Here is a 24,623-nt window from a genome sequence, read left to right as displayed (position 1 = left end):
ATGTCTTTAATAAGCCAGGTGAGCTGAAAAAGTGTGGACTATTTTGCCTTGACTGTATGTGCGACATTAATATATTCAGTCAATTTAAACATCTGTTGTTATCTTTTACATACATGTTAGCTAAAGCAAGCATATCAGAAATCCTTTATGAATAAATAGCAAAGGTGTTCAATTCTTCTCTTTTTACAGATGATTCAGCAGCATCAGGAGTGGCTAGAAGACTTGGTTATTAGACTTCTTTGTGTGTTTGCATTAGACAGATTTGGGGACTTTGTTTCAGATGAAGTAAGTTGTCTCTGAACAGTAGATCAGTAGGCTTCTGCAGGAGATAATATTGCAGCATATCAGCTATGCTTTGTACAGTGCTAGTGCATGTGCCTCTTGCAGCTGCTCACAGATGCTTATTACGAAGTAGCTGATGCATAAATTGCACCTTGTTTGTATAACAGTTTTGGTCATCTGACTACTCATACTGGTTTCTTTCCAAGTCAAATTTCATACAGAAATATCTGGTTTATCATTTACTTTATCCTAGGTGGTAGCACCAGTGCGTGAGACTTGTGCTCAGACTTTGGGAGTAGTATTGAAACATATGAATGAGACTGGAGTTCATAAAACTGTGGATGTTCTCCTGAAGCTGCTCGCACAGGAACAGTGGGAAGTGAGACATGGTGGTCTCCTAGGAATAAAATACGCTTTGGCAGTACGTCAGGTAATAACACTCGTGACAAATTGCAGAGAGCTTTTTCTGCTCAAAGATGAGGATGTGGCTGAACAGTAGATAGGTATGATAAAGCAAGCTTGCTTGCACTGCAGCCTCATGTGGGTTACGTGTGACTGCACTTTTATTTTCCAGGCTGCATAAATCTGCAAGTATACAGCAAAGTTTTACTCTTGTAACTTGATAAGTTGCTTGCACAAAACACTATAAATAGAGGCTCTGCTTGCCTGGTTTTGATGATACTTTCACATGCAAGGTTAACAGAGCTGAGTTCTACCAGAGGTTTAGTCTATTCGTGGTATCATTGTGTAAACACTGAGCAATGTTTACACCAAAACTGACCTGAGTTACAGTTCATTCAAATTTATAATCTAGGTTTTACTTAGAATATTTAGATTATAGTCTTGGACCTGTAGCTTTTGTTTTGTGTAACAGAGAGGTCTATTCACACGCTCAGAGTACACCTTAGTTGTTTGGGGCATTACATGCTTTTGAAATTTAAAAATGCTTTTGATCTTTTTGGCAGGACATGATCAACACTTTATTGCCTAAAGTGTTGCCTGCAATAATTGAAGGTCTGCAAGATCTGGATGATGATGTCCGAGCTGTTGCTGCAGCATCTTTAGTACCAGTAGTGGAAAGCCTGGTCCAACTTCAGTCTCAGAAGGTGGCTGAATTGTTTTTCCATCGCTCTCAGGCTGAGTGAAGAAAATAACACTTAGAGGCAGCATTTGGAATATCTTTTGGTTTTTGTGATAACCTCTCTGCTTGTTTGTGTAGGTGCCTTTTATTCTGAATACCTTGTGGGATGCACTTCTGGAATTGGATGACTTGACAGCTTCCACAAACAGTATCATGATCCTTCTTTCTTCCCTTCTGACTTATCCTCAGGTCCGCAAATGCAGGTAACTTTTTAAATAGTGTTGCTTCAGTATTGCAGGCTTGACTGTCCAGTTATTTTCAATTTGGAATAATCAAAGCTGCTTTCAAATCACGTGCCGAGGAGATGCTTGATTTAATCAGCATTTTAATCTTACTCTTGCTTTTCCTTAAAGTGAAGGTTAGGACAGTCCTCCTATTGTCACTACATTAGTAAGAGCAAGGCAAGAAAACAATTAAAAGGTATCTGTGACTCCCCCCCTGCCCGACCCTTTATCTTGGGTGTTTTGGTAAAGGATATCGGCTCCCACTCATATGGTGGTCCTGCCCACAAACTTCCTGTTTGTCTGCTCCTTGTTGACAAACTCCAAACAAGACAGCAAACTGTGTACATTAAAACACATGCATGCACCTGTAGAAGTTTACTATTGGAACAGTTCTAAAGAAAGCTACAAACTTGAAAATTTACATCAATAGTTCAGCCAGTAAGTCTGTGTCTGGTTGAAGACAATGCCTAGTTCCTCTCTGTCTGGGACTCTGTCACATGAAAGGAATTGCATGTTAGTATGTTAACATTTTTGATAATGCACATGGTAAACTCACAGCAGCTGCACTTAAGCTGGACAGTCTACACATTACCTTTCTGAGCCTGTGTGATTGTCACTGCTGAAGCTGGTTTTTACCCAAATCAAGAATTAAGTTTTGTCACTAATGCCATCTTTAGTTCAGCATGTCCTACTTGCATCAGTTGATGTGCAAGTTCATGCACAAAAGATCCGAGCTTACTTTTGTTTCTAAACTCATAAATGCCTAATAATAAATTCAAAACAAACCAGATACCCCCTTTTTCTAAATAGTTGAAAAAAGACCAAAGTATAATCTGGGAAACAACATGGTAAAAATACATGCTTGAATCACCTAGTTCTTTATACCAGTAAGAAAAAACAGTATTTTCCTGAAAAAAGATACTCAAACTATTTTAAATTATTAAGCTGTAGTAACTTTGATCCTTCATTTAAAATCACAAGCATATGCAATGATACTTCTCCTTTTTTAGAAAATCTTTTCTTTTCGATAAAATTACATAACTGAGGATAAACAAAACTAACTTGGCTCTGTGTATGTGTTTTTTTTCCCTGTCACTGCCTCTACGTCTCCCCTTCATGTACTAGTATTCAGCAATCACTCACAGTTTTGGTCCCACGCGTGTGGCCATTCTTGCATCATACTATATCATCTGTGCGAAAAGCAGCACTGGAAACATTATTCACACTGCTGTCTACCCAAGACCAGGTAAGAATTAGTTACTAGTGTTTTACTATGATACATACTAGAACCTACTTGATCATATGGTATCCTTGTTTCAGAGCTCTTCAACATGGCTGACTCCCATTCTGCAAGACATGTTAAGGCACATATTTCAATTTTGTATCTTAGAAAGCAACCAAGAAATTCTGGATCTTATTCACAAGGTATTTGCATGACTTATGACCTAGATATATAGTGTTTGTGAATCCTGCTCTTTCGTATCTTCTGCACTTTTGCACAGATAAAGAATAGTGCATTCATGTTAATTATTTTGTAGTTGGCCTAAAGCTTTACTGTAGAACGAAGGAGAGTCGGATGGTTCCTACAGTTTATCAGCACATACGTGATCTTAACATAGACCACATAAAAATTTGTCATTATTTCCACTATGGTTCTTTCCCAAGGTATGGCTGGAACTGTTGAACAAGGCATCTGTACAGTATGTGGTTGCAGCTGCTTGTCCATGGATGGGAGCCTGGCTCTGCTTAATGATGCAGCCATCTCATTTGCCCATTGACTTAAACATGTTGCTAGAAGTAAAAACCAGATCAAAAGTAAGTGAAATGTGGCCTCGCTAACTATTCTGGGGAAAGTAGGACACTGATTGCTTGTATGTAAAGACATGTTCTAAAGATGTTAGAGGGGAGTGGTGGTGCCTTTCTACAACTCTAACCTATCTTGCAAACCTCAAGCCTGTAGAGCAAAATAGTTGTTCTCAGGTTGTCCATGAGAATTTGAAGTTTTGCCATGTAGCACGCCCCCTGCATAACATCTTTATTTACATGGGTCCATAACCATCATGGTTCCAAAGCCATCTGTTTGCAGAACTGAGTTAAGTCTAAAAGCATTGCATTGTTTCTGCAAACACGCCGAAAGGTGTTTCCTTTTTTCTCTGTGGACTCAGTTTGTCAGCTATACGTTGAGTGTTAGTTTTAATATTATAGTGAAGGAACCATATCATACATTTAATGCGACCATAGAATACTGTTAGTGGAGAGGTCATTTACAATGCTTCACTGCTTTAAGTAGTCTGTTATCCAAGTAATGTTCTGGCTTAGCCCAACTTTTGCAGGTTATGATGGTTTTTGGAAATATTGTGGAATATGAATTCTTTTTTTCTATTACAAATGCATTTACTTTCAACCTCTCCCAACTTTATTCTGTAGGAAAAGGCAGGTGCTAAACTTCGTCAAGGTCAAACCCAGAATAAGGAAGTGATTCAGGAATACATTGCTGGGACAGACAGCATTGCAGAAGATCCGGCAACAAGGGATTATGTTGTCATGCGAGCTCGGATGATGGCAGCAAAGTCAGTTTACTGGAAATCTGAAAAAATATTTAAATTTTTGTTGTTATATAGTGTTTTTGACAAAATCTCATTATATAGACCTTTTTGGCATCTTTGAGTCATTAATTGCAGAGTAATTTTATCATTGAAGTGACTGTTCTTTTTCCTTTTGTCAGGTTGCTGGGAGCACTTTGCTGCTGCATTTGTGACCCAGGTGTAAATACTGTTACTCAAGAAATAAAGCCAGCTGAATCATTAGCTCAGCTACTGCTCTTCCACTTGAATTCTAAATCTGCCTTGCAGAGGATTAGTGTTGCATTAGTAATATGTGAGTGGGCAGCCTTGCAAAAGGTAGGATGTTTCTGCAGCAAAAATAAATATTACTGACTACCTCAATCCACAGCTTGTTGTCTGCTACTTGGCTTGAAATAAAATTTCAGTTGATAAGCTAAAATGGTAGTTATGCATCTAAATACTAAAATTTTGGTTGTTAGACAATGGAGGAATACATTACTCGGTAGCTAAAAGCTAACTGTCAGAACTATGAATCAGTAAATATGTTCACGTCTTCTACAAATAAGTCTATTCTCAAGATGCATGTTATCTAAGGTCAGTGCTTCCTTTTAACAGGACTGTCTTCCCTGCATTCACTATCACTTCTGTTCCAGTGGCAGACTGAGGGTTTTGTTCATAGTCTTTAATATTCTGGGTTATGAATGTTAATGGTCCCTCTGGAAACTGAATTTCTGTAGCTAGATTGCGCTGTTTAGTGCCCAAAAACGAACAAAAGAAGTTGTGATTACTCAGAAATACAAATTATGTCTTCCTGTTACAGGAGTGTAGAACTGTGGCCATTTGTGTGCAACCTCGTTTACTTGGGGTCCTTTCTGAACATCTCTATTACGATGAAATTGCTGTTCCTTTTACGCGAATGCAGAATGAATGTAAACAACTCATCTCCTTGTTAGCTGATGCACACATTGACATCGGAAACAGAGTAAACTGCAGTGTATTTACAATAGATCAAGCTAATGAGCTGGTAAGTAGAGGCGTGCCTGCCCTTCTTTCAAACCTATTCTTGTCTTGAAATGCATCTTCAGCATAACTATTACACAGACAGTAACTTTCAGAAATAGTGTGACTTTATACATCCTTTGGCATGAGACATGTAATAGATACTAACCACTTCCCCTGCGGTTTTTACCGACTGTGGCAGAAGTGGAGTAGAATGCAAGGTAGATACTTAACAGGAATAAAAATTGGCAGTGTTCTGATTCCAGGTGTAGATTCACTATTGAAATCTGCACGGAAGAAAACAAAGCAGGCTGGAACTCCTCCAAAACCACTGTCAAAAGACCAGTAAATAAAATGTGTAAATTCTAGAACTTCTACCCCTGGACCCCCCCCCCCCAAGCATGTGTTTTAAAGTGTTTTTTTTCCTGGCTGTTCAATTGTTTTGTCATCTTTAATCTCAAAGTGTCAGAGTTAGATGTGATAATAAAAGGAAGCTCTTGGCACGACAAGCTCTGTAAGCAAAAATAGAGCTGATAATGTTGGGTCAACAAATTAAAAGGTTTTTCTCCCAATCCCAAAATGGCTTCTTAAGCAGGGAGAAAGATGAGTATGGACAGATGAAGTAGGATGTAAATTAAGAGCTTGTGGATTTTAGAGCTTGCAAAATAAAAGGGGACTGGTGTGGGAGGGGTGTGTATAAATCTGGGGAGGATAAAGGAATGGTGATGGATGTGGCACAGCTTGGGGTGGGGGAGGAGGAGCATTAGGGTCCTGGATATGTTTGTGTATGCAACTGGGATGCTGAGGATAAGGGTAAGAACAAGAGACGGTTTAAGTTTGTACCATTATGACAATGATGACTGTAGCTTGATGGATCCTGAAATTCTCATTTGGTAGTATTTATGTAGTAACACGCAGTAACTTAACTTGGAAATCTCAGTGTATCTTTAAAGTTATAGATAATTGTGTGTATGGGCTGAGGGGGAATTTTGGCAGCCAGTCTGATTATAGCTACTGTCTAAAATAGTAAATTCCCAAGGTAAAGCCAGACAGAATCATGTGAGCTCATAGTCTGCGAAGTACAGGAGTTTTCATATACCTCAACTGTTTACTCTTGGTTCAAGTAATAGGGCTGTGTGACCTGTGCATGTTTTTCAAGAGATACCCATTCTGGATTAGAAGACTTGTCAGATAACTATCTTCTGTGGCTGTCTTCTGCACCCTTTTCAACTCTTCAAGCTTTCTTGAAATACAGACACCAAACCTACACTGCATTGTATTATGGGTCTTCAGGCATTAGATGTAAAAACCCTGTGCTCCTTGCTATTCATATTTTTGCATCCTTTGGTCATTCCCGTCATCAAGGTCACATGGAGTAGAACTTGAGGTATCTATAGAATGAAGCAGTACAGGTCTGAGAGTTGAAAGACTTGACCTGAACATTTAAAAGTAAAAAGCAAAAACCAGCAAAACCCGCCCCACCTTAGACTAACCCTCTCCACAGCTGTCATCCTCCCTGCACTTAGGGGCCTAAATCTCCTATCGGTAGAGCAAGTTCAGCATTTCCATGATTCCATGTTGCTTTTAATCTCTTCCCTGTGAAAGATTAAGCAAGAGTAGTCAGCTAATTGTGAGTGGGGGAGGATATGGCAAGTCCTGCAGCTACTGTGTTGTGCTGACTTTTTCCTTAGATTTTTATCCCATTCTCTCTCCTCAGAAGAAAACCAGCTTAGAAACAACAACTGCATGCATGGGACCTTGCACTTCCTTTCTGGCCTCTTGTATTCATAGCATATTCTCCTTTGCTTATCTGTCATGTGCTAACGTATTGCCAGAATATTTGGATATATCTGGTGGATATAGGACAATCTAAATTTGGAGGAGTACATAATCTCCTCTTTTAGCTTTGGGAATCTAGACTTGAAGTGTTCATAATATGCCTGATTTTCCCCTTGAGCTGCAGTTCAAGATTCCAGAAACTGCATTTTGGAGCATTTCCTGCTATTTGCCGGAAAAATGGAGATGATAATTCCTGGTGAAATGACTCGTGTTCTGCCATGAAAATGGCAGTTTTCAGCGGATATCCCATTTTACAGAAAATGAAACAGATTTGTAACTTTGTTCCTTTTTATTAGGTTACTTCTGTTTTCAATGAAGTGACATCATCCTTTACTTTGAATCCGAAAACTCTACAACAGTTGGACAGTAAACGACAGCAAGTCCAAATGACTGTTACAGAAACAAACCAAGAATGGCAAGTGTTGCATCTGCGAGTCCATACATTTGCTGCATGTGCAGTTGTGAACTTGCAGCAACTTCCAGAAAAGCTAAATCCCGTTATAAAGCCCTTGATGGAAGCTATCAAAAAAGAGGAGAATACACTTGTACAAAACTATGTAGCTTCATGTATAGCAAAGTTACTTCAGCAGTGTACAGCAAGGTCTCCTTGTCCCAACTCAAAGATTGTAAAGAATCTCTGCAACTCCCTCTGTGTGGATCCGCATCTTACCCCACTAGCAGCATGTCCTGCACAGCCTCAGAGTAGCCATGAAAACTCAAAAGGTACGATATTAAGACTGCCAGGATTCTTAAAATATGTCTGCTTGTCTCTGCAACTGTTAAAGTAAGTCTTATTTTCAGTGTGTTTAAAATGCCAGCAACTGAGTTTTAATTTATTAGTAATTATTTAATTTAGGTATCTCAAACTACACATTATGTGCAACTCAATGATGTGCATAGTTTTCAGAAGCTTTATGTATAAAAGGCCTGATTTTCAGTTATTTACTGTTGCTCAATTTTTGTCCACTTATGATCACATTTTATTTACCTGTGTTATGGAGCTTTTCACTGAAACTGAATCAGTGTGGAAATTAAAGTAGCTCATTAGAAAACAGTTTGCGTTGATGCCATGAAAATAGGCTAATAGTAAGAGAAGAAAATATGAGGACAGTGTTTGAAATGAACAAATAATCCTGTGCGTGCTACGGTCATGGATTTTCTTTTAAATGACTGCCCCTTGCTAAAAATGTATGCATTGAATGAGCAGCACAAATTAAGACCTTAATACTCGCAGAGATACTAACCTGCTTTAAGGTTTGTCCATTATACATTTTACTTTTTCATAATGGATGTATCCTTCATCTCAGTAGAATAAGATTCAAATCAGACTGAAAACGAAGCTGATTAGAATAAACAGAAACGTGAACAAATCCAATGATACTGGTGGCATCATGGTATCACGATAGAACTCTTGAACTGTTTGTAAAGGACACAGAACCTAAGTTTGTTTAAACTTCAGAACATGATGTGTTTTTTTTAATATAAAAAAAACTTGTGCAAAATTTTTATATTTGACTCAAGTTTTGGTACCTGTATTTCTTGCGGCATAAGAACTTGTGACAGTTTGCACACCTGGCAAGAAAATCTAAGTCTGTACTGTGCTCTTAACAGAGTAACTTGACTCTGTACTTAAGTTTTTCTGTCCTTGAGGATGATTACACTTACGGCTTGCTTTTTCTTTTAAAGCACATTGAGATCTGCAGATGACTTGTATGTAGCTATCACTTCCACCTACGTTTTAAACTGCAGCTTAAATTGTTGTCAGCTATTCTGTCTTTTTCTTTAGGGCCCAACTCTGATAAGGATGGGATGCATCATACAGTTACTAAGCACAGGGGAATAATTACACTGTACAGACATCAGAAAGCTGCTTTTGCCATCACAAGTCGGCGAGGTCCTACTCCAAAAGCTCCAAAAGCACCAATTGCAGATCTCCCCACTGGCAGTAGTGGAAGCATTCCTACAGAACTTGATGAGGTAAACTTCAAAAACTTGTATTTGCAACTTGCACGTCCACCCCCCTTTCCATTAGTTGGAATTCACTGGAGTTGATAGCGTTGTGTCTTAGGCCAGGATCTTTTCATGAGAACTGAGCTGATATACAATTTTGTGATGCAGGCAGCATATGTTAGTTGATGTTGCTGATGTTTTAAATCTTTAGTATGCCATTAAGAAAATGAATACTCCTGAAATGTTTTACGTCTTGTACAGGAGATGAATATCTCAATATAAATCCATGCAAGTGGATTTCCACAAACTGCTGTGATTGTGTCCCATTACTCATGTTAATGTTGGTCGTCTTGATGCACAATGGAAGTTCTGAAGCATTAAAAACAGTATTTGAAGTACGATTGGCTTTAGGATGGACATGAGACTTCCACACTTGATATGCTAAATTTTTTTACTTTTTTATTCATATAAAACTTCAGTGTATTTTTAAGATCCTAGTCAGGACTGTGATTCCTAAGCAGTGTTGTGGATTTTGTTCTTACTTGTTAAAGTGATTTTTACCAGTTCCACTTTCTGAAGAGGCTGGGGGGAGCAAGAGAAAGAGCTTAACAACAAATCCAGTATTGATTTTGGGAAGTTTTGCTAGCATGCTGCTGTTCTTGGTGTCCGTTGTATTGGCAACATCTGAGGTTCTGGAATGAAAAACAGTTGGAAAATCTCTTGCTGAAATGGGCCTGTGTCGGCAAAAGCCATATCCCCAAATTTGTAGGATTTAGATGATCTGCTATAAAAGATTTTCATTTTTACCTGTATAAAAAAAGAATAAATTATGAAGAAAAAAAAATAATCGACCAGCATTGTGTTGTAGTTAGCTATAAACAAAATCAGAACTGCATGTATAACAGTGGGACCCTCCTTGAAAATAATTGTTCTTCTTAAATGTATCTGTCCTCACTACTCTGTTAAATGGTTTCATTTTAGGCTCAGAAACCTTATGTCGTACAGAGAAGAGGAGCTGAATTTGCCTTATCTACTATAGCTAAACATTTTGGTGCTGAAATGGCAACGGGATTGCCACATCTCTGGGATGCTATGGTTGGTTCATTAATGAGCAACATTCACATAAATAACTTCGGTAATTACGCTTCTGATTTAAGCTGGGGGCGCTGGTAGGCTGGCTGCAGTATGTCAGTCTTAAACTGAACACCTTTTCTGTTTTTAACAGACCGAAAGTCCTTACTGGAAAAAGGGGATGCTCCTGCCCAGGAGCTGGTAAATTCCTTACAGGTTTTTGAAACAACAGCAGCTTCAATGGATACTCAGCTACATCCTCTGGTAATCGTATTCCAATACATCTTTTGTATGAAGCAATTAAGTCTGTTCATTGCCACTGTTTTAAATCTTTTTTTGTAAGGCTTCTTTTTAGAATAAGAATAAGAAAGTCACCATTATGCCTACATCTGAATATAATCACAGAATCACAGAATGGTGGGGGTTGGAAGGAACCTCTGGAGATCATCTTGTCCAACCTCCTGCTTGAGCAGGCACACCCAGAGCAGGGGGCACAGGACCATGTCCCGGCGGGGTTTGAATGTCTCCAGGGAAGGGACCCCACAGCCTCCCTGGGCAGCCTGTGCCCCTGCTCTGGCACCTGCACAGGGAACAAGTTTTTTCTCATATTCAGGTGGAACTTCCTGTGTTCCAACTTGTGCCTGTTTACCCTTGTCCTGTCATTGGGCACTATTGAAAAGAGCCTAGTCCCATTGCCCTGACACCCACCCTTTAGATATTTATAGGTATTGATGAAATCCCTCCTCAGTCTTCTCCAGGTTAAACAAACCCAAGTCTCTCAGCCTTTCCTCATAAGGGAGATGCTCCAGCACCCTGAGCATCTTGGTAGCTCTCCGCCGGACTTGCTCAAGCAGTTCCACGTCCTTCTTAAACTGGGAGGCCCAGAACTGGACACAGCACTCCAAATGTGGTCTCACCAGGGCAGAGTAGAGGGGGAGGATAACCTCTCTCGACCTGCTGGCCACACTCCTTTTAATGCAGCCCAGGACACCGTTGGCCTTCTTGGCCACAAGGGCACATTGCTGGTTCAGGGTCAGCTTGCTGCCCACCAGCCCTCCCAGGTCCTTCTCAGCAGAGACACTTTCCAGTACTTCAGCCCCTAACCTGTACCAGTGCAGTGCCTGGGGTTGTTCCTCCCCAGGGGCAACACCTTGCCCTTGCTCTTGTTGAATTTCATTGGGTTCCCCTGGGCCCAGCCCTCCAGCCTGACCAGCTCTCGCTGGATGGCAGCACAGCCTGCTGGCGTATCAGCCACTCCTCCCAGCTTGGTGTCATCAGCGAACTTGCTGAGGTTGCACTCTGTCCTTTCAATGTTTAGTACTAGCCTACCTGCAGTACTGTATTTCAGAACAAATATAGTAGCACTGGAAGAGGCACAGAGAAGGGCAACAGGATGATGAAAATACACGAAAAGGCTCCCATGCAAGGAATAAGTAGGCCAGAGCTCGTCTGGAAAGGATATGATGGGAAAGGTTGAGCATAAGGAATGGCTGTAGAATTCTGGGCAGATGGAGGAAATTCATATGGAATTGTTTCTTACCTACTTTATTAAAATTAGAAGTAATTTTGAGTTAATTTAGTATATGACATGGAAAGACTTTTTTATACATACACACACATATGTATTTTTTATATATACCTATATGTAGTGTGTAGTTAATTGTGTAGATTGGTTTTGGGGGTGCTAATACTGTATACAGGCTTCAAAAAAAAGCCAAAAAACAACAAAAACCCACCCCAAACCACAAAAACCCACAGAAAGTGAAAGAGGGTGCAATTGGTTCATCAGAGCTAATACTCAGGGACTTCCACACTAGGAAAAACCTGACCATCTGTTTAAAATCCTGACATAAAAATGTGTTTGTGCCAATGGAAAAAAAGATATGTATGTACACATGTACCCCCTTGGAAAGATTTGAATTTCCTTCTGGGTGTCTGTCTTGTCACACAGAGTAAGACAGACTCCCAACATGGATAATTTGTGTGCCTAAATATAAATGGGATGAGTCTAGGGAAAATTCACTAGCTGGAAGGAATTCTTCAATCTGTGTATCTCTATTTAAGAAATATTTTTTTTTTTAAAGTTCTGAGTACTTAGTACTGTGTTTTTCTAGTGTGAAACATCTCCTTAATTATCAAGGGCTTCTTCAATTTGCATTTTGCGTAAAACCCTGAACACTTTGTTACTCTCTATATCTTAACTCTTGAGGAATAATACTTGTTCAAAGTCCAATTGTCTTTTTCTTCTGAAACAATTTTTTGATCCTAAACAATTAGATCTTGTTAAGGAGCCATTTCAAGCATTCTTTGGGAGGCAACAGTTACTTAAAAAGACTGTTTACTTCAAAATAATTCAGTAATTTGTTTATAATTCATATTAACCTTGTCATGTGTCGTTCTCCCCCCCCCCCCTTCAGTTAATACAGCATTTGGATCATCTTTATATGTGCCTTCAGCATCCCAGCACTGCAGTGAGACACATGGCTGCTCGTTGTGTAGGTGTTATGAGCAAAATAGCTACCATGGAAACAATGAATATCTTCCTAGAGAAAGTTCTACCATGGCTGGGAGCGATAGATGACAACACCAAACAAGAAGGTGCAATTGAAGCACTTGCATGTATCCTTGCTTGAGTATTCAAAAATGCAGAAACCTCTTTGCAATTGCATAATCTGGGGGAACAGAAACTGTTGCCTGAAAAAAAATGGGAGGAGGAATGACATACTAAGCGATTTCCTCCTGTAGACCAGAAATAGAAGAAACTTTCACTTCCGTTGCCTTTATCCAATGAAATTTTGGTGGAAGTAACTCAGTTTCTCAACCCATTGAATTCACTGGGCTAAATGTAACTGGGTAGATCAGACTTTTCTCCCCCACCACCATTGCTTTCGTAGTAGAAATGTTGTTCGTCTGAATGTAATGTATTAATGGCTTTTACCTAGACTGTGAAATCTGCCAGGGATACGTTCATGTCAGACAATCCTAAACTGGCAAAAACTATTTCCTTAATAATCGATCCAGGTGTCATGGAACAGCTGGATGTTGGTATTGTTCCATACATTGTTCTCCTGGTGGTTCCAGTTCTGGGTAGAATGAGTGATCAGACAGACAGTGTACGTTTTATGGCTACGCAGTGCTTTGCAACGCTAATCAGACTAATGCCTCTTGAGGTAAGCTCGGGTTGTAAGTAATACTGAGTACGCAAACTGCCCTGTATCCACTTTTTCGCCAGCTACAAAGTCCCAAGTTTCTGGCTCATTAAGTGCTGAATAAGTAACTTCTTATAGATCTTGAGGCCATATCAGATAATTGAAGGTGTGTCCTTTACGATGTAAAATGAGTAAAATTGGACCCTCTGCTAGTAACTCTCTGATGTTGAAGTTTTTCAAGAAACTAATTTCAAATGCATATATGAAGTTAGTGGTTTTTCATTAATTTTGCATGTAATACTGCTTTTGCTAGTTTTGGCTCAAAAGCTTTGGGAGTTATAGGTACACTCTCCATAGGTATGCGTGGTGGTGTGTGTGGTCAGGAGAAATGCATAAAAAAGCAATACTGATTTAAAAAGGAAAAAATGAAATAGCAGTAATAGAAATAGTATGCAGATAAATACGGTTATTCCTAGCTCTTAAAATAAAAAAGCCCTACCCTACCGGTTTGGGCAAGATATTACGTGTATTACAATCCAGTAGTGTTTAATCAGTACAGATTTGCTTCCGTTTTTCACTCCTCCTACAACTTGCATACCTCACTTTCCAATATTGTACTTCAGGACTACAAGGCTTCTAAGTAACTGATTTTCACCACCAGATGGTAATAGAACACAGTTCAGGGTTCGTTTGCACGTTTCTAATCAAAAAAGCAAAAGTCGGTTTAATGGGTTTAGTATCTTTTATTATGTCATTTTTTAATTTAGCATAATCGAACACAAGAATCTGACAACTAGCAATCTGCCTTAAATGGAGCACTTCCTTCCTGTATGCTTACGCTGAAATACTGAACAAGTTGAAAGTGAGCAAAGTAGAAGTTGATTTCTGGCATCCAGTGCCATTCGCACCTGTGCCCTCCACATGCATCCAAACTCAATCCGATGGAATGCATGTAGCTTAGATGGTTTTTTTAAAGCTATTTTAATAGAATTTAGTGCACATCTCTTAAAAATGTAGAATCCTTGTTTTATTAATTGTATACATATGCCTGATCAGTTCATATTTCTTTTCCATGGTTACTCAAGAACTCCCATAACACTTACCTTTCCAGTTAAGAAAGTTCAGTATCAGATATTGAACTATATTAAATATGCAAATTTAGAGCGAAGTAGATGAATAATGAGAGAAAACCCCAGTATTGCTGTGGGACAGTCTTTTGAAAGCTAGCAATTTTACATGTTAGGCCAAACAAGGAATTTAAACTGATAAATGAAGAGGGATTGGAGTCACCTCAGTGGGAAGAGTAGGGGGGGTGGATTGATAGGGAGTTGGGAAATCAATGTTTTATGAGGAAATACTTTACTAAGGAATCCTTTTTTTGAGATTGAAGTAACTTTATTATCAAGTTTTCATAGACAGAGTTTCACACGTACTTTGTGTGAAAGAACTTATGAAGTGATATTTTATGGATGCAGTTTTACTTTTTTAAATGGGAAGACCTTTTAGGGCAGTTTTGCAGATATTTTATAAGATAAACTCTTAGTTTTCAGTAGTTAGAGTGGTATTATTAAAACAAACAAAAAACCGCTTCCCACTCTTTCAATTTCATGTCCCTGAAGCATGACTTACAGTTTTGTAACAAAGAATCTGTCTAGTCCTTTGTGTTTATTGCTGGCATTTTATATACTGTCTAAAACGCAGGACCTGAATTCAGCTCTGCTGGATAAGTGAAAGTGATGGAGGTCTGACTAAGCTTGGAGTCTCTAATCTGTACTTTAGTGTTGGTTTCGAACTGAGAGGAATTGGAAACAATAGCAATAAATGACTCAGAAGAACTTTAGCTATGCTCAGTTTCCTGTATCTTTATGCTCAATTTCATTATTCATTCAACCATAAAAATGGAAATATGACTGAGAGAAGGATTATAAGATAAATGATTCAAATTAATCTGTCCTGTTCTATTGATAAGCAATCATGCTGCAAATTGACAATATACTTACCAAACGAACAGGCACGATAGTCACACTTCAGACCTTCTTTTAAAAGGCAGGGTAGGAAGAGCTGTTGAACAAGTAGGCTGTTGTCTGTGTTTATGTATTTAAATACCTTATTGGAGCACTTCTAACATCTGAAATTTGGGTTAGTTTTCCCCCTTCCTTATTAATCACATACACAGTGGAATTATTAATAGTTTTTCTTCTCAGGCAGGAGCCTTCCCTAAGTGATCAGTAACTTGGGCATTGAAGGAAAGCTAACTAAAGATGGAGGTGGCCTGAAAAACTGGGGTGACAGATGTGATGATGGAAAATATCAGTGTTGCTTTTGCTGCTGTATATTATTAGCAAACAAGAATGTCGGAGCATATTTGGTCCCCAGGTATAGCTGCTTTGGGCTTCTGGCCTGGTATGGGTAGTACCTAGGAAGTCACAGGCTGCTGTTACAAACCTGGAGGGGTTTAGGCTTTTCTTTTTCCCAATAGTTTCCAACTGCTTGAATTCAAACTATGGATTTCAGTATCACTTTAGATCTGGATTTTTCTTCTATTGATGTTAGTAGAATCTATCCAACTTTGCCTGGTAGATTGTGGCTAAGGAGAAATGGGTGTCAAATAATTCTCTAGCCAGCCAGATAAACTCTCAGATTAGAGTAGAATAGCTCAGCCTCTGTAAAATCTTAAAAGCATGACCAGGATCTCCCCTCTTCTATGTGATAGTATCAAGCTTTTCATTGTGACCTTTGAGGCAGAATGTCTTTTGCTCCCTACAACCGTGTAGGAGTTGATCTTCAAGGAATCAAACACGTATAGCTCTGAGTTGGGATTTATACGTTGAGAAGACTGCAGATTTTTGTTTGCTTAAAATGTCTAAGCAAGTATGAGGTCTTATTTCCTATTGTCTGTGTGAGAATTAAGTACCATGGTTCTTACACTACTGCTTTAAAAACATTGTCCTAGGCTGGTATACCAGATCCACCAAACATGTCTGAAGAATTAATCCGGATGAAAGCTAAAGAACGTCACTTTCTGGAACAATTATTGGATGGAAAAAAACTGGAAAACTACAAAATTCCAGTACCAATCAAAGCAGAGCTCAGAAAATACCAGCAGGTAACAGCTTGTACTTTTATAAGAGCAATAAGTTCCACTCTGATACAATTTTATGGAAGGGTAGGAGTTGTTTGGGTGCTGGGTTTTTTGGCGTTTTTGTTTTGTTTTCACCTGTGCAGTGTGTACTTGGACTCTTGGGTAAGGAAGAACAAATGAAGTAATGTGTGCCATTTATACTGTTTTAGTTTTAGTATTCCCCCCCCCCCGCTCCCCCGGATTCTGTCCTCTTTCTCAGGGACTGGCTGATGGCCTGTGCCTTGCTCGGGGTGACTGTGGCAGCTCACCGCTGCAAAGCCAGGCCTCGCTGTACTCTTTGGGCGCTCAAGTTCCTCCCTCTGCTCCCCTCTGCTTTGAGTGAATGGGCTGTAGTGGGTGCATCTATGGTGGGAAACAAGCTCATGGTTTGGCAGTGACGGATGATCTGAACTGAAACTTAAGTAAAAACCAGCTTTTGGCTAGTTATGAGGTACTTAGTTTATTTTCTGATTTCAGGATGGAGTGAACTGGCTGGCATTTCTCAATAAATACAAACTTCATGGAATTCTTTGCGATGACATGGGTTTAGGAAAAACTTTACAATCCATTTGCATTCTTGCAGGTGATCATTGCCTCAGGTAAGCTTAAACAAGTAATGTTCTACCTTAAAGACTTTAATGGTAGGTTTTTATCTATGGTAATGACTCTGGACATAGTCCTGGGACTATGGTGACCTCCAGAGGTCCCTTCCAACCTCAGCCATTCTGTGAAAAACAGTTTTTTGAACTCGCTTTGATATTCTTAAAGGGCTCAGGAATATGCAAGAACAAAACTGGTGGACAGTGTTCCTCTTCCGTCCTTGGTGGTGTGCCCTCCTACGCTCACAGGACACTGGGTGGATGAAGTGGGCAAATTTTGCTCAAAAGAATATCTTAATCCCTTGCACTATACAGGACCTCCTACTGAGAGAGCAAGGTAATGCACTTGGGCATTTATGACTTGGTAAAATACCACACATATAATTTTGCAGTTCACTTTACTGCTGAAGCATAGTTTGTGGGGATGGTAAAACTTTTGGTGGCACCTTTAATGGCTGAAATAATAACATATGTAAGGAACAGTTCAGTTATGATCTCTTTTTTTCTTAAGGTTACAGCATCAGGTGAAAAGACACAATCTCATAGTGGCTTCATACGATGTTGTGAGAAATGACATTGACTTCTTCAGGTAAGAATTGGTTTGTTTTCTGAGGTTTTTAATAGCTTAGAATTTTAAATGCTACTTAAGTCTATGTTCTTCTTTTCTAGAAATATTAAGTTTAATTACTGCATTCTTGATGAAGGCCACGTAATAAAAAATGGAAAAACAAAGCTGTCAAAAGCAGTAAAACAGCTGACTGCCAATTACAGGATAATTCTTTCTGGGACACCAATCCAGGTATCTGCTTTTCTTCTTTTGTAAGGAATTGGGTCAGCAGTAGAAAACAAGCAAGAGGTCTGCTTTGCAGTCCATTTCATTGTGCTTTTTATCAGAGTTGTCTTGTTCAAAGTATACCTTGTAAAAAAGCCTTTCAGTGCTAAATGCCTGAAACTACATCATCTTCCTTTTTCCCGTATACCCGTGTATAGGGGAATGGGTGCAGGATCCATGGTACTAATGGGGCTCAAAAGTTGGCACAAGAGTTCCTCTACCACTTGTTCTTTAAGTAGCAGGCAGGGAAGGGGAGAGAGGGTTTCCTTATGCCTCCAGTGAAATTAGTAAGAAACTGGACTCTAAGAACTCCAGATTTTGGGCTTTGTCCAAAACAACTTCTCTGAGTGTCTCATCCAGGAGTAAGATCACTGGCATCTCCTGGGTTTTGTTGTCCAGAACTCAGGATGTGGCTTGATACATCAGACACGGTAGAACGTCCACTTATATGGTAAAGTGCATGTAGGTCTGTCTTCCTGTAACTTTGGTCGATGAAAGAGCCACCAAGTTCCAGGAGCTCAAAAGTATGTTGAAGTGTTACAGTTGTAGTGTTTTATAGGCAGTGTTAAATAGGTATGGAAATGTTTCTGATAACTTGTTAATAATTCATTGCTTCTGAAAATAATGTAACAAATATTTCTTATCTTCAGAACAACGTCTTAGAGTTGTGGTCGTTGTTTGACTTCCTTATGCCAGGATTTTTGGGTACTGAACGCCAATTTGCAGCTCGTTATGGCAAACCAATACTGGCAAGTAGAGATGCACGAAGCTCCAGTCGAGAACAAGAGGCTGGTAAGGATCAAACATTAAATCTTGGTGTTTTCTTGTTTTCTTCCTTTCAATGAGAACTGCTAATGAAAAGAGAGAGCATGGTCAGTTCCATTGTAGGAGGTTGGGGGGCTGAATGTTTTGAGATTTATTTTTTTTTTGTGCTAAAATACTGCTTCTGTTGCCTTCACCAGGAGTTCTTGCAATGGAAGCACTGCACCGCCAGGTTCTGCCATTCCTGCTACGGAGAATGAAAGAGGATGTACTGCAAGATCTTCCACCCAAAATTATTCAAGATTACTACTGTATTCTCAGTCCTCTACAGGTATGCTTAAAAAGTGGCTGGAAGCTTAGTTTTTTTCAGCACAGTTAAGATCACAAAGGAACCACCTCTGTGTTCCTGGGTCAGTCTGGTGTCAGCTCTGACATTCTCTGGTGCCACAGGACTAAAAAAGTTTTCCTACTCCATGTTTTAGTCCAATTGCAATAGACCATTTCATTAGCTTAATTTCTGGCCTTGTTCTACAAGAACAACATCTAGGTGTCTGCAGACTTTTTTAAAAGAATATTTTCCAAGCTGAAAGAAATAAATTGCAAGAGATTCCACTGTTACTGTTTGATCTTGTGCTACACATAAAATAGCTTTCTTGATTTATGATAATTCAGAATTTCAACTTGTAACTAAATTCTAAAAATTACTGTCTTAATTCCGTTGGGGAAAACATACTCATTCTCTTGTCTGGGGCCTGGTCTACAGGTTCAGCTTTATGAAGATTTTGCCAAGTCTCGTGCCAAATGTGACATTGATGAAACAGTTTCTTCAATTTCACTGAATGAAGAAACTGAAAAACCAAAGCTTAAAGCTACAGGTCATGTATTTCAGGTACAGATTTCGTCAGTAATTTTTACTACCTAGTTCATTTCTTTCTGGGAACTGTAATTCTGGGTTTAATAAAAAATGAAAATCAAAATAGTTAACTTAGATCATATGGCCACAAATGTGTAAGTAAAATATATAGATTTTTTTTTTTATCAGATTGCCTGGAACACAATATATAGCTATTATGTTTGAACTATGTTTTTGTGTCTTAAGTCATATAAAACTGTCTTTTTTAATGTGTTCTACTCAACTGGTGTTCAGCTATTTTGTGGATCTTGGGTACTACTCTCAATTAAAAACTGGTTACCAAAAGTGCAAAACCTCAAAACAAGCAGGAACTAATTTTGATCTCACCAGTTGTTACACTACAAAATTAAGATTCTAAAACATGAACAAAAAAGTTTCCTTAAGGTTAGACCTCAATTTATGAAGGTTCATGGTCTTACAGAACTGCAGATATTAAGTCTTGGCTACTTGGAAACAGTAATTCTCAACAGCTCTGCACAGCTCCCCAGGCCACCCACTATATCCCACACTCACGTAAAGGTGTGGGAAATGGGAGTCTTTGCACTGTTCCTGCAACAGGAACCAAGATCATTATGCTCCTAACAGTTATTTGATTCAGTTTGAAATACAGGTTTTCTTAATATAAATATGCAACTTTATTTTAATGAAAATATACCCTAAAATCCAAAGCGTGGAATGTGGCTGAGTAGCCCCTATACTTGCAAGCAATTTTGTTCATCCTTTTTCTGTAACTGCATTGTTGCTGACCATTTCCTTGAACTTCATTTCCTAAATAAAGGCATTGCAATACTTACGGAAGCTATGCAACCATCCAGCATTAGTGCTAACAACCCAACATCCAGAATATAAAAGAATTACAGAGCAGCTTGCAGCTCATAATTCATCCCTTCGAGATATCCAACATGCACCTAAGCTGTCTGCTTTAAAACAAGTAAGTAGACTTGCATGCTGTACCTTAAACTTCCTACATGTGTTAAAATTTAGGAGGTTTTGTTTAAGATTTCATCAATATAAAAACTGATCTTAGAACAGTAGTTAAGTAGCAAAAGTAGTAAAGTACAAGGGGTTTAGGCATATGCCCTATTTTTCCTGTTAATTCAAGGGGCAGGGGAAGCACAACCTTGCTTTGAAGTGATGATTTTCGCATAATTTTTGCTGCCATGTCAAGAACCTTTCTTTAATTCTGTTTTACTCCCATCCCTCTTATTACAGAAAAACTTTTCCCCGATTTATTACACAGGAGACTATTAGCTTGATAAAGTTAGATTGCATTACATACTTAAATTCTATTGTAAGTAAAGCAAAATGAAGAAAATTACTATTCTGCTGACTCTTACATTTTTCATAGTTTGACAGTGAAGTCAAACTTTGCATTATGTCATTTGGCTGTCATTTACAGACTTCCTTCTGTAGTTTGTCTCTTATTTTTACTTCTGATAGTCCATCAACGTCAATATTTACATGAGATGTACTGTCGTTTTGATGATACACTTTAATGCTCTTTCACTTTAAGCTGCTGCTAGACTGTGGTTTGGGGAATGGTGGCTCTTCAGAAAGCGGTACAGAAGCTGTTGTGGCCCAGCACAGAGTACTTATCTTCTGCCAACTTAAAAGCATGCTGGATATAGTGGAGCACGACCTTCTCAAACCTCAGTTACCTTCCGTTACTTATTTACGACTAGACGGCAGCATACCTGCTGGTCAGAGGCATTCCATTGTTTCACGGTGAGCATATCCCTTTGTAACCAATATGAGGCCAACTGTAATGAACTATATTATTTATGGTACAAAATTGTTCTTTTATCTGCCTCAAAGCAGTTGAGGTTCGTAAATTCATTATTTTAAATGAAATTTACCATGCTTAACTTTCTTACGTGCAGGTTTAATAATGACCCATCTATAGACGTTCTTTTGCTCACCACTCACGTTGGTGGATTGGGACTTAACTTAACAGGGGCTGATACAGTAGTATTTGTGGAACATGACTGGAACCCAATGAGAGACCTGCAAGCCATGGATCGGGCACATCGCATCGGGCAGGTGAAGAACTCCTAATTTCCCATAAGTTTGTCTGGTTCCCCTCCCCCACCCCTTGCTGAATTCCTGTTTCCTCGAATTTGAGTAAGGTGTTAGCATATAATAAAAGTGACATCTGGGGGTTTCCGCCAAGCTTTCATTCACACTGCTTTCTTGCAAATGTGCCAGATGTTGAAGTGTGCGCTTTCTTACCCTACCCTCAATGTGGCGTGCCTTCTTTTCTGTACTTCCTGAGCTGCTGAAGCAAGGCCAGGGAAGAATTGCCCTTCAGAGGAGGAAGGGGGGCAACTGAGACATGGAACTGAAGGGAAGCCCCACGGGGTTGTCTTCTGATGCCTGGACAGGGAAGGAGTGACTGCTGTTGGTCTCCCTCTCCGGCTATGAAAGGCAGTCAATTCTTAACTTCCGGAGTACAGGTGCAATTGCAGGTGCCTCTACGCTATGCTGGCGTAGTCTCATGCTTTTCATCTAACAGCAGTCAGACCTAGCGAGCACAATTGCTGAAGGGTAACTCCAAGCCAAACTGCTTCCAGACTGTCCGTGATGAATACTAAAAGGTTATACTTTTTTTAATACCTACAATGATTTATTTTTTTTTTTAGTGAAGTGTGCTTTTTCTTTTTCCTTTCAGAAACGTGTTGTTAATGTATATCGCCTGATAACCCGGGGAACTCTGGAGGAGAAGATCATGGGTCTTCAGAAGTTCAAAATGAATATTGCAAATACAGTGATCAGCCAAGAAAACGCAAGCCTACAGAGCATGGGAACAGAACAACTTCTTGATCTATTCACTCTTGACAAGGTAAAGAGCCATTTTTACAAACACCTACCAAAAATAGAGAGACTTAGGGAAAAGCTTTGGTCTGAAGTGTAAATTTTAGTCAGACAAATGCTTTAAGTTGGAATGATGAGTAGTAGACAGCTCTTGGGGAAACATCACTTCCTCCTGGTTTTCAAAAAGAATCATCAGACTCGAAGAATTCAGTATATTCCTGAAAGCATTATTCTGTATATTAATAGATTTTTTTCTTTTTTCCTTTTGTGAAGGATGGAAAAACTGAAAAAGCAGATACCTCTACCTCTTCTGGGAAAGCGTCAATGAAATCAGTACTCGAAAACCTTGGAGAACTATGGGATCAAGAACAGTACGACACTGAATACAGTCTTGAAAACTTTATGCATTCATTAAAGTAACCATCATATATTCGTAATACAACTGCTGCTAGTTCACGTATTTTTCTGCTGATATTCAGCAAACTTCAAAGCATATATAGTGAACCTTTAGCTTAATGTGTAAATAGACTTATTGAAAGAAGAATCTTCAAAAGAGTGGCATTGAGTAGTGTCACCTGTTTCACTGGGGAGTTATTCTGTCTTAAACGTTTGCACTGTATAAAAACCTTAAATGTAAACATTGTGAGGTGGTTTGAATTTTACTTGTTCTGAACGGCTGCAAATTCTTACTTGGTAGAAGAATAAAACAAAGCAAGTTTTTACATATGTTAGCAAGTGTTACTTCTATTTGAAGTTAAGTCCAGCATTATTTCTTTCTGTATCTATAATAGCTTTGTACAGTTGTTTCAGTGAGTACTTCAGGTTGTTCAGTGTACATTTTTCTTTTAACACAACTTGCTTTTACAGTGTATTAAAGAACAGTTTTCAACTTAAACTTTCATTCAGATCATTTCAGGACTTGTATCACCAGAGGCAAAGCCTGGAAGCCTCGAAAGTATTGAAAAATTAAATGGCACTAGGTATGTGCACCCACCTTTGTATATTGAGTATAAATATATTATACTCTTCAGTCTTTTGACACCATCTTGAGAGAACAGCTGACTTGAACTTTTTAATGTAATGAGCTATATTAAATACAGGTAATGGCCTGTTTGAGGCCATGTTTGCATCCTATTAGCAGGGGTGTACTTTTTTAATTTATCTATAAGGCTAGAATATAGCCACTTTGAGAGATGCATGTATTCAGTATGTTTCAATCCTATATATTTTTTGTAACTAAAAGAAGAAATTAAATATACAGACAGACATTTTCCAGAAGTAGATTTTACACTGTCTAAGATTCTAAAATCCATGCTAAAGTGACTGTTTACTAAAATGATGCATGATTTAAAGCTTCTTAAAGGAATAGGGAGGACTTTTTTTCTTTAGGAGGAAATATACATAGAAATACCTACATTCAGTTTGAGGGAATGGAATAGTTGAAATTGTGTAACAAAGATAGTAAAGGACTTTAATAGCAGTGAGTGAGAATAGTACGGCTGTATGTTACGCAGCTTTTTATAAAAGGGAGGCAGTAGTAAAAGTGTGTTTCTAGATGTGCATATGTACCAGTATATGCACTTTTTATAAATATTAAATTATAGATGACTTACAGCAGTTGTCTGAATACATAGAATATATGTATAAATATAAAACCTAAGGTTTGTAGCTTGCTGTGTGCTTAAGCATCAGAGCTTAAAAACCACCAGAGACCTCAACTATGTAAAATAAGATTGTTTTAAAACAATATATATAAATCAAGACTGTTCTGCAGCATTGGAGATGAACTAACGTCACATTTCAGTAGTTACAAACTGCCATATTGTAACAAAATTAGCATTCCATGAAAATAAACAAAACTGGGAATATATAACTTGTATGTTGTGTATGTCCATGTTTAGGTTTTTTTCTGTAGAGGAGACTTTCTGCTGTAGCTGACTAGGTAAAAAACTAATGCTTTTGGAAATTACAGCTGGATTACTAGCATCATGTTAGTTCATTTCTACCTTCATACATAGACTATTTCTGTTGTGCTTTCAATTGATGATCCAAGCAGGGGGAGAGGCAAGATGGGGGCCTGGTGTTCTGTCTGCAGAGAAATTGTAATGCTGGAATACTGGGTACTTTAAGATAACTTGGTGCAGTAATCTGGTGATAGTGCCCAGAAATAACAAGATATTTGAATAAATAAACCTCTTATTTAGTCATAAAACACTGCATATGGTTTTTCTTCAAGAGTTTTATTAGTTATTAGTTGCAGTGGTAGGAAACTGGCTCCTGTTGGAGAAGAAATACACAGCAAAGGACTGCTTTAAAGCAGTTATTTATCACATTGAGGTTGCTATGCAACCGTAATACTGTTAGTG

The 24,623-nt window shown here is 38.7% G+C and overlaps 1 protein-coding gene across 1 annotated transcript in view; it reads left to right on the top strand.

Moving 5' to 3' along the window:
• BTAF1 (B-TFIID TATA-box binding protein associated factor 1) overlaps window positions 1–24,130 on the top strand; it is a 48,899-nt gene extending 24,769 nt beyond the window's left edge. The window contains exons 10-38 of the mRNA XM_064463848.1: window positions 190–285; window positions 536–712; window positions 1,248–1,388; window positions 1,502–1,626; window positions 2,773–2,893; window positions 2,968–3,072; window positions 3,313–3,462; window positions 4,075–4,217; window positions 4,373–4,547; window positions 5,032–5,235; window positions 7,346–7,772; window positions 8,836–9,026; window positions 9,981–10,134; window positions 10,225–10,334; window positions 12,488–12,689; window positions 13,092–13,240; window positions 16,173–16,325; window positions 16,818–16,939; window positions 17,109–17,276; window positions 17,451–17,528; window positions 17,609–17,738; window positions 18,422–18,563; window positions 18,734–18,864; window positions 19,297–19,422; window positions 20,225–20,377; window positions 20,960–21,171; window positions 21,327–21,486; window positions 22,115–22,285; window positions 22,531–24,130. Of these exons, the coding sequence (XP_064319918.1) occupies window positions 190–285; window positions 536–712; window positions 1,248–1,388; window positions 1,502–1,626; window positions 2,773–2,893; window positions 2,968–3,072; window positions 3,313–3,462; window positions 4,075–4,217; window positions 4,373–4,547; window positions 5,032–5,235; window positions 7,346–7,772; window positions 8,836–9,026; window positions 9,981–10,134; window positions 10,225–10,334; window positions 12,488–12,689; window positions 13,092–13,240; window positions 16,173–16,325; window positions 16,818–16,939; window positions 17,109–17,276; window positions 17,451–17,528; window positions 17,609–17,738; window positions 18,422–18,563; window positions 18,734–18,864; window positions 19,297–19,422; window positions 20,225–20,377; window positions 20,960–21,171; window positions 21,327–21,486; window positions 22,115–22,285; window positions 22,531–22,677 (4,563 nt within the window). The 3' untranslated portion in view covers window positions 22,678–24,130. The remainder of the gene's footprint in view (window positions 1–189; window positions 286–535; window positions 713–1,247; window positions 1,389–1,501; window positions 1,627–2,772; window positions 2,894–2,967; window positions 3,073–3,312; window positions 3,463–4,074; window positions 4,218–4,372; window positions 4,548–5,031; window positions 5,236–7,345; window positions 7,773–8,835; window positions 9,027–9,980; window positions 10,135–10,224; window positions 10,335–12,487; window positions 12,690–13,091; window positions 13,241–16,172; window positions 16,326–16,817; window positions 16,940–17,108; window positions 17,277–17,450; window positions 17,529–17,608; window positions 17,739–18,421; window positions 18,564–18,733; window positions 18,865–19,296; window positions 19,423–20,224; window positions 20,378–20,959; window positions 21,172–21,326; window positions 21,487–22,114; window positions 22,286–22,530) is intronic.
• Window positions 24,131–24,623: the final 493 nt, after the last annotated feature.

The sequence above is a fragment of the Phalacrocorax carbo genome, chromosome 12 (genome assembly GCF_963921805.1).
Source record: "Phalacrocorax carbo chromosome 12, bPhaCar2.1, whole genome shotgun sequence".
In the NCBI taxonomy this organism is placed as follows: Eukaryota; Metazoa; Chordata; class Aves; order Suliformes; family Phalacrocoracidae; genus Phalacrocorax; species Phalacrocorax carbo.
Note: the sequence above shows the minus strand (reverse complement) of the source record. Positions and strands in the feature narration are given on the sequence as shown.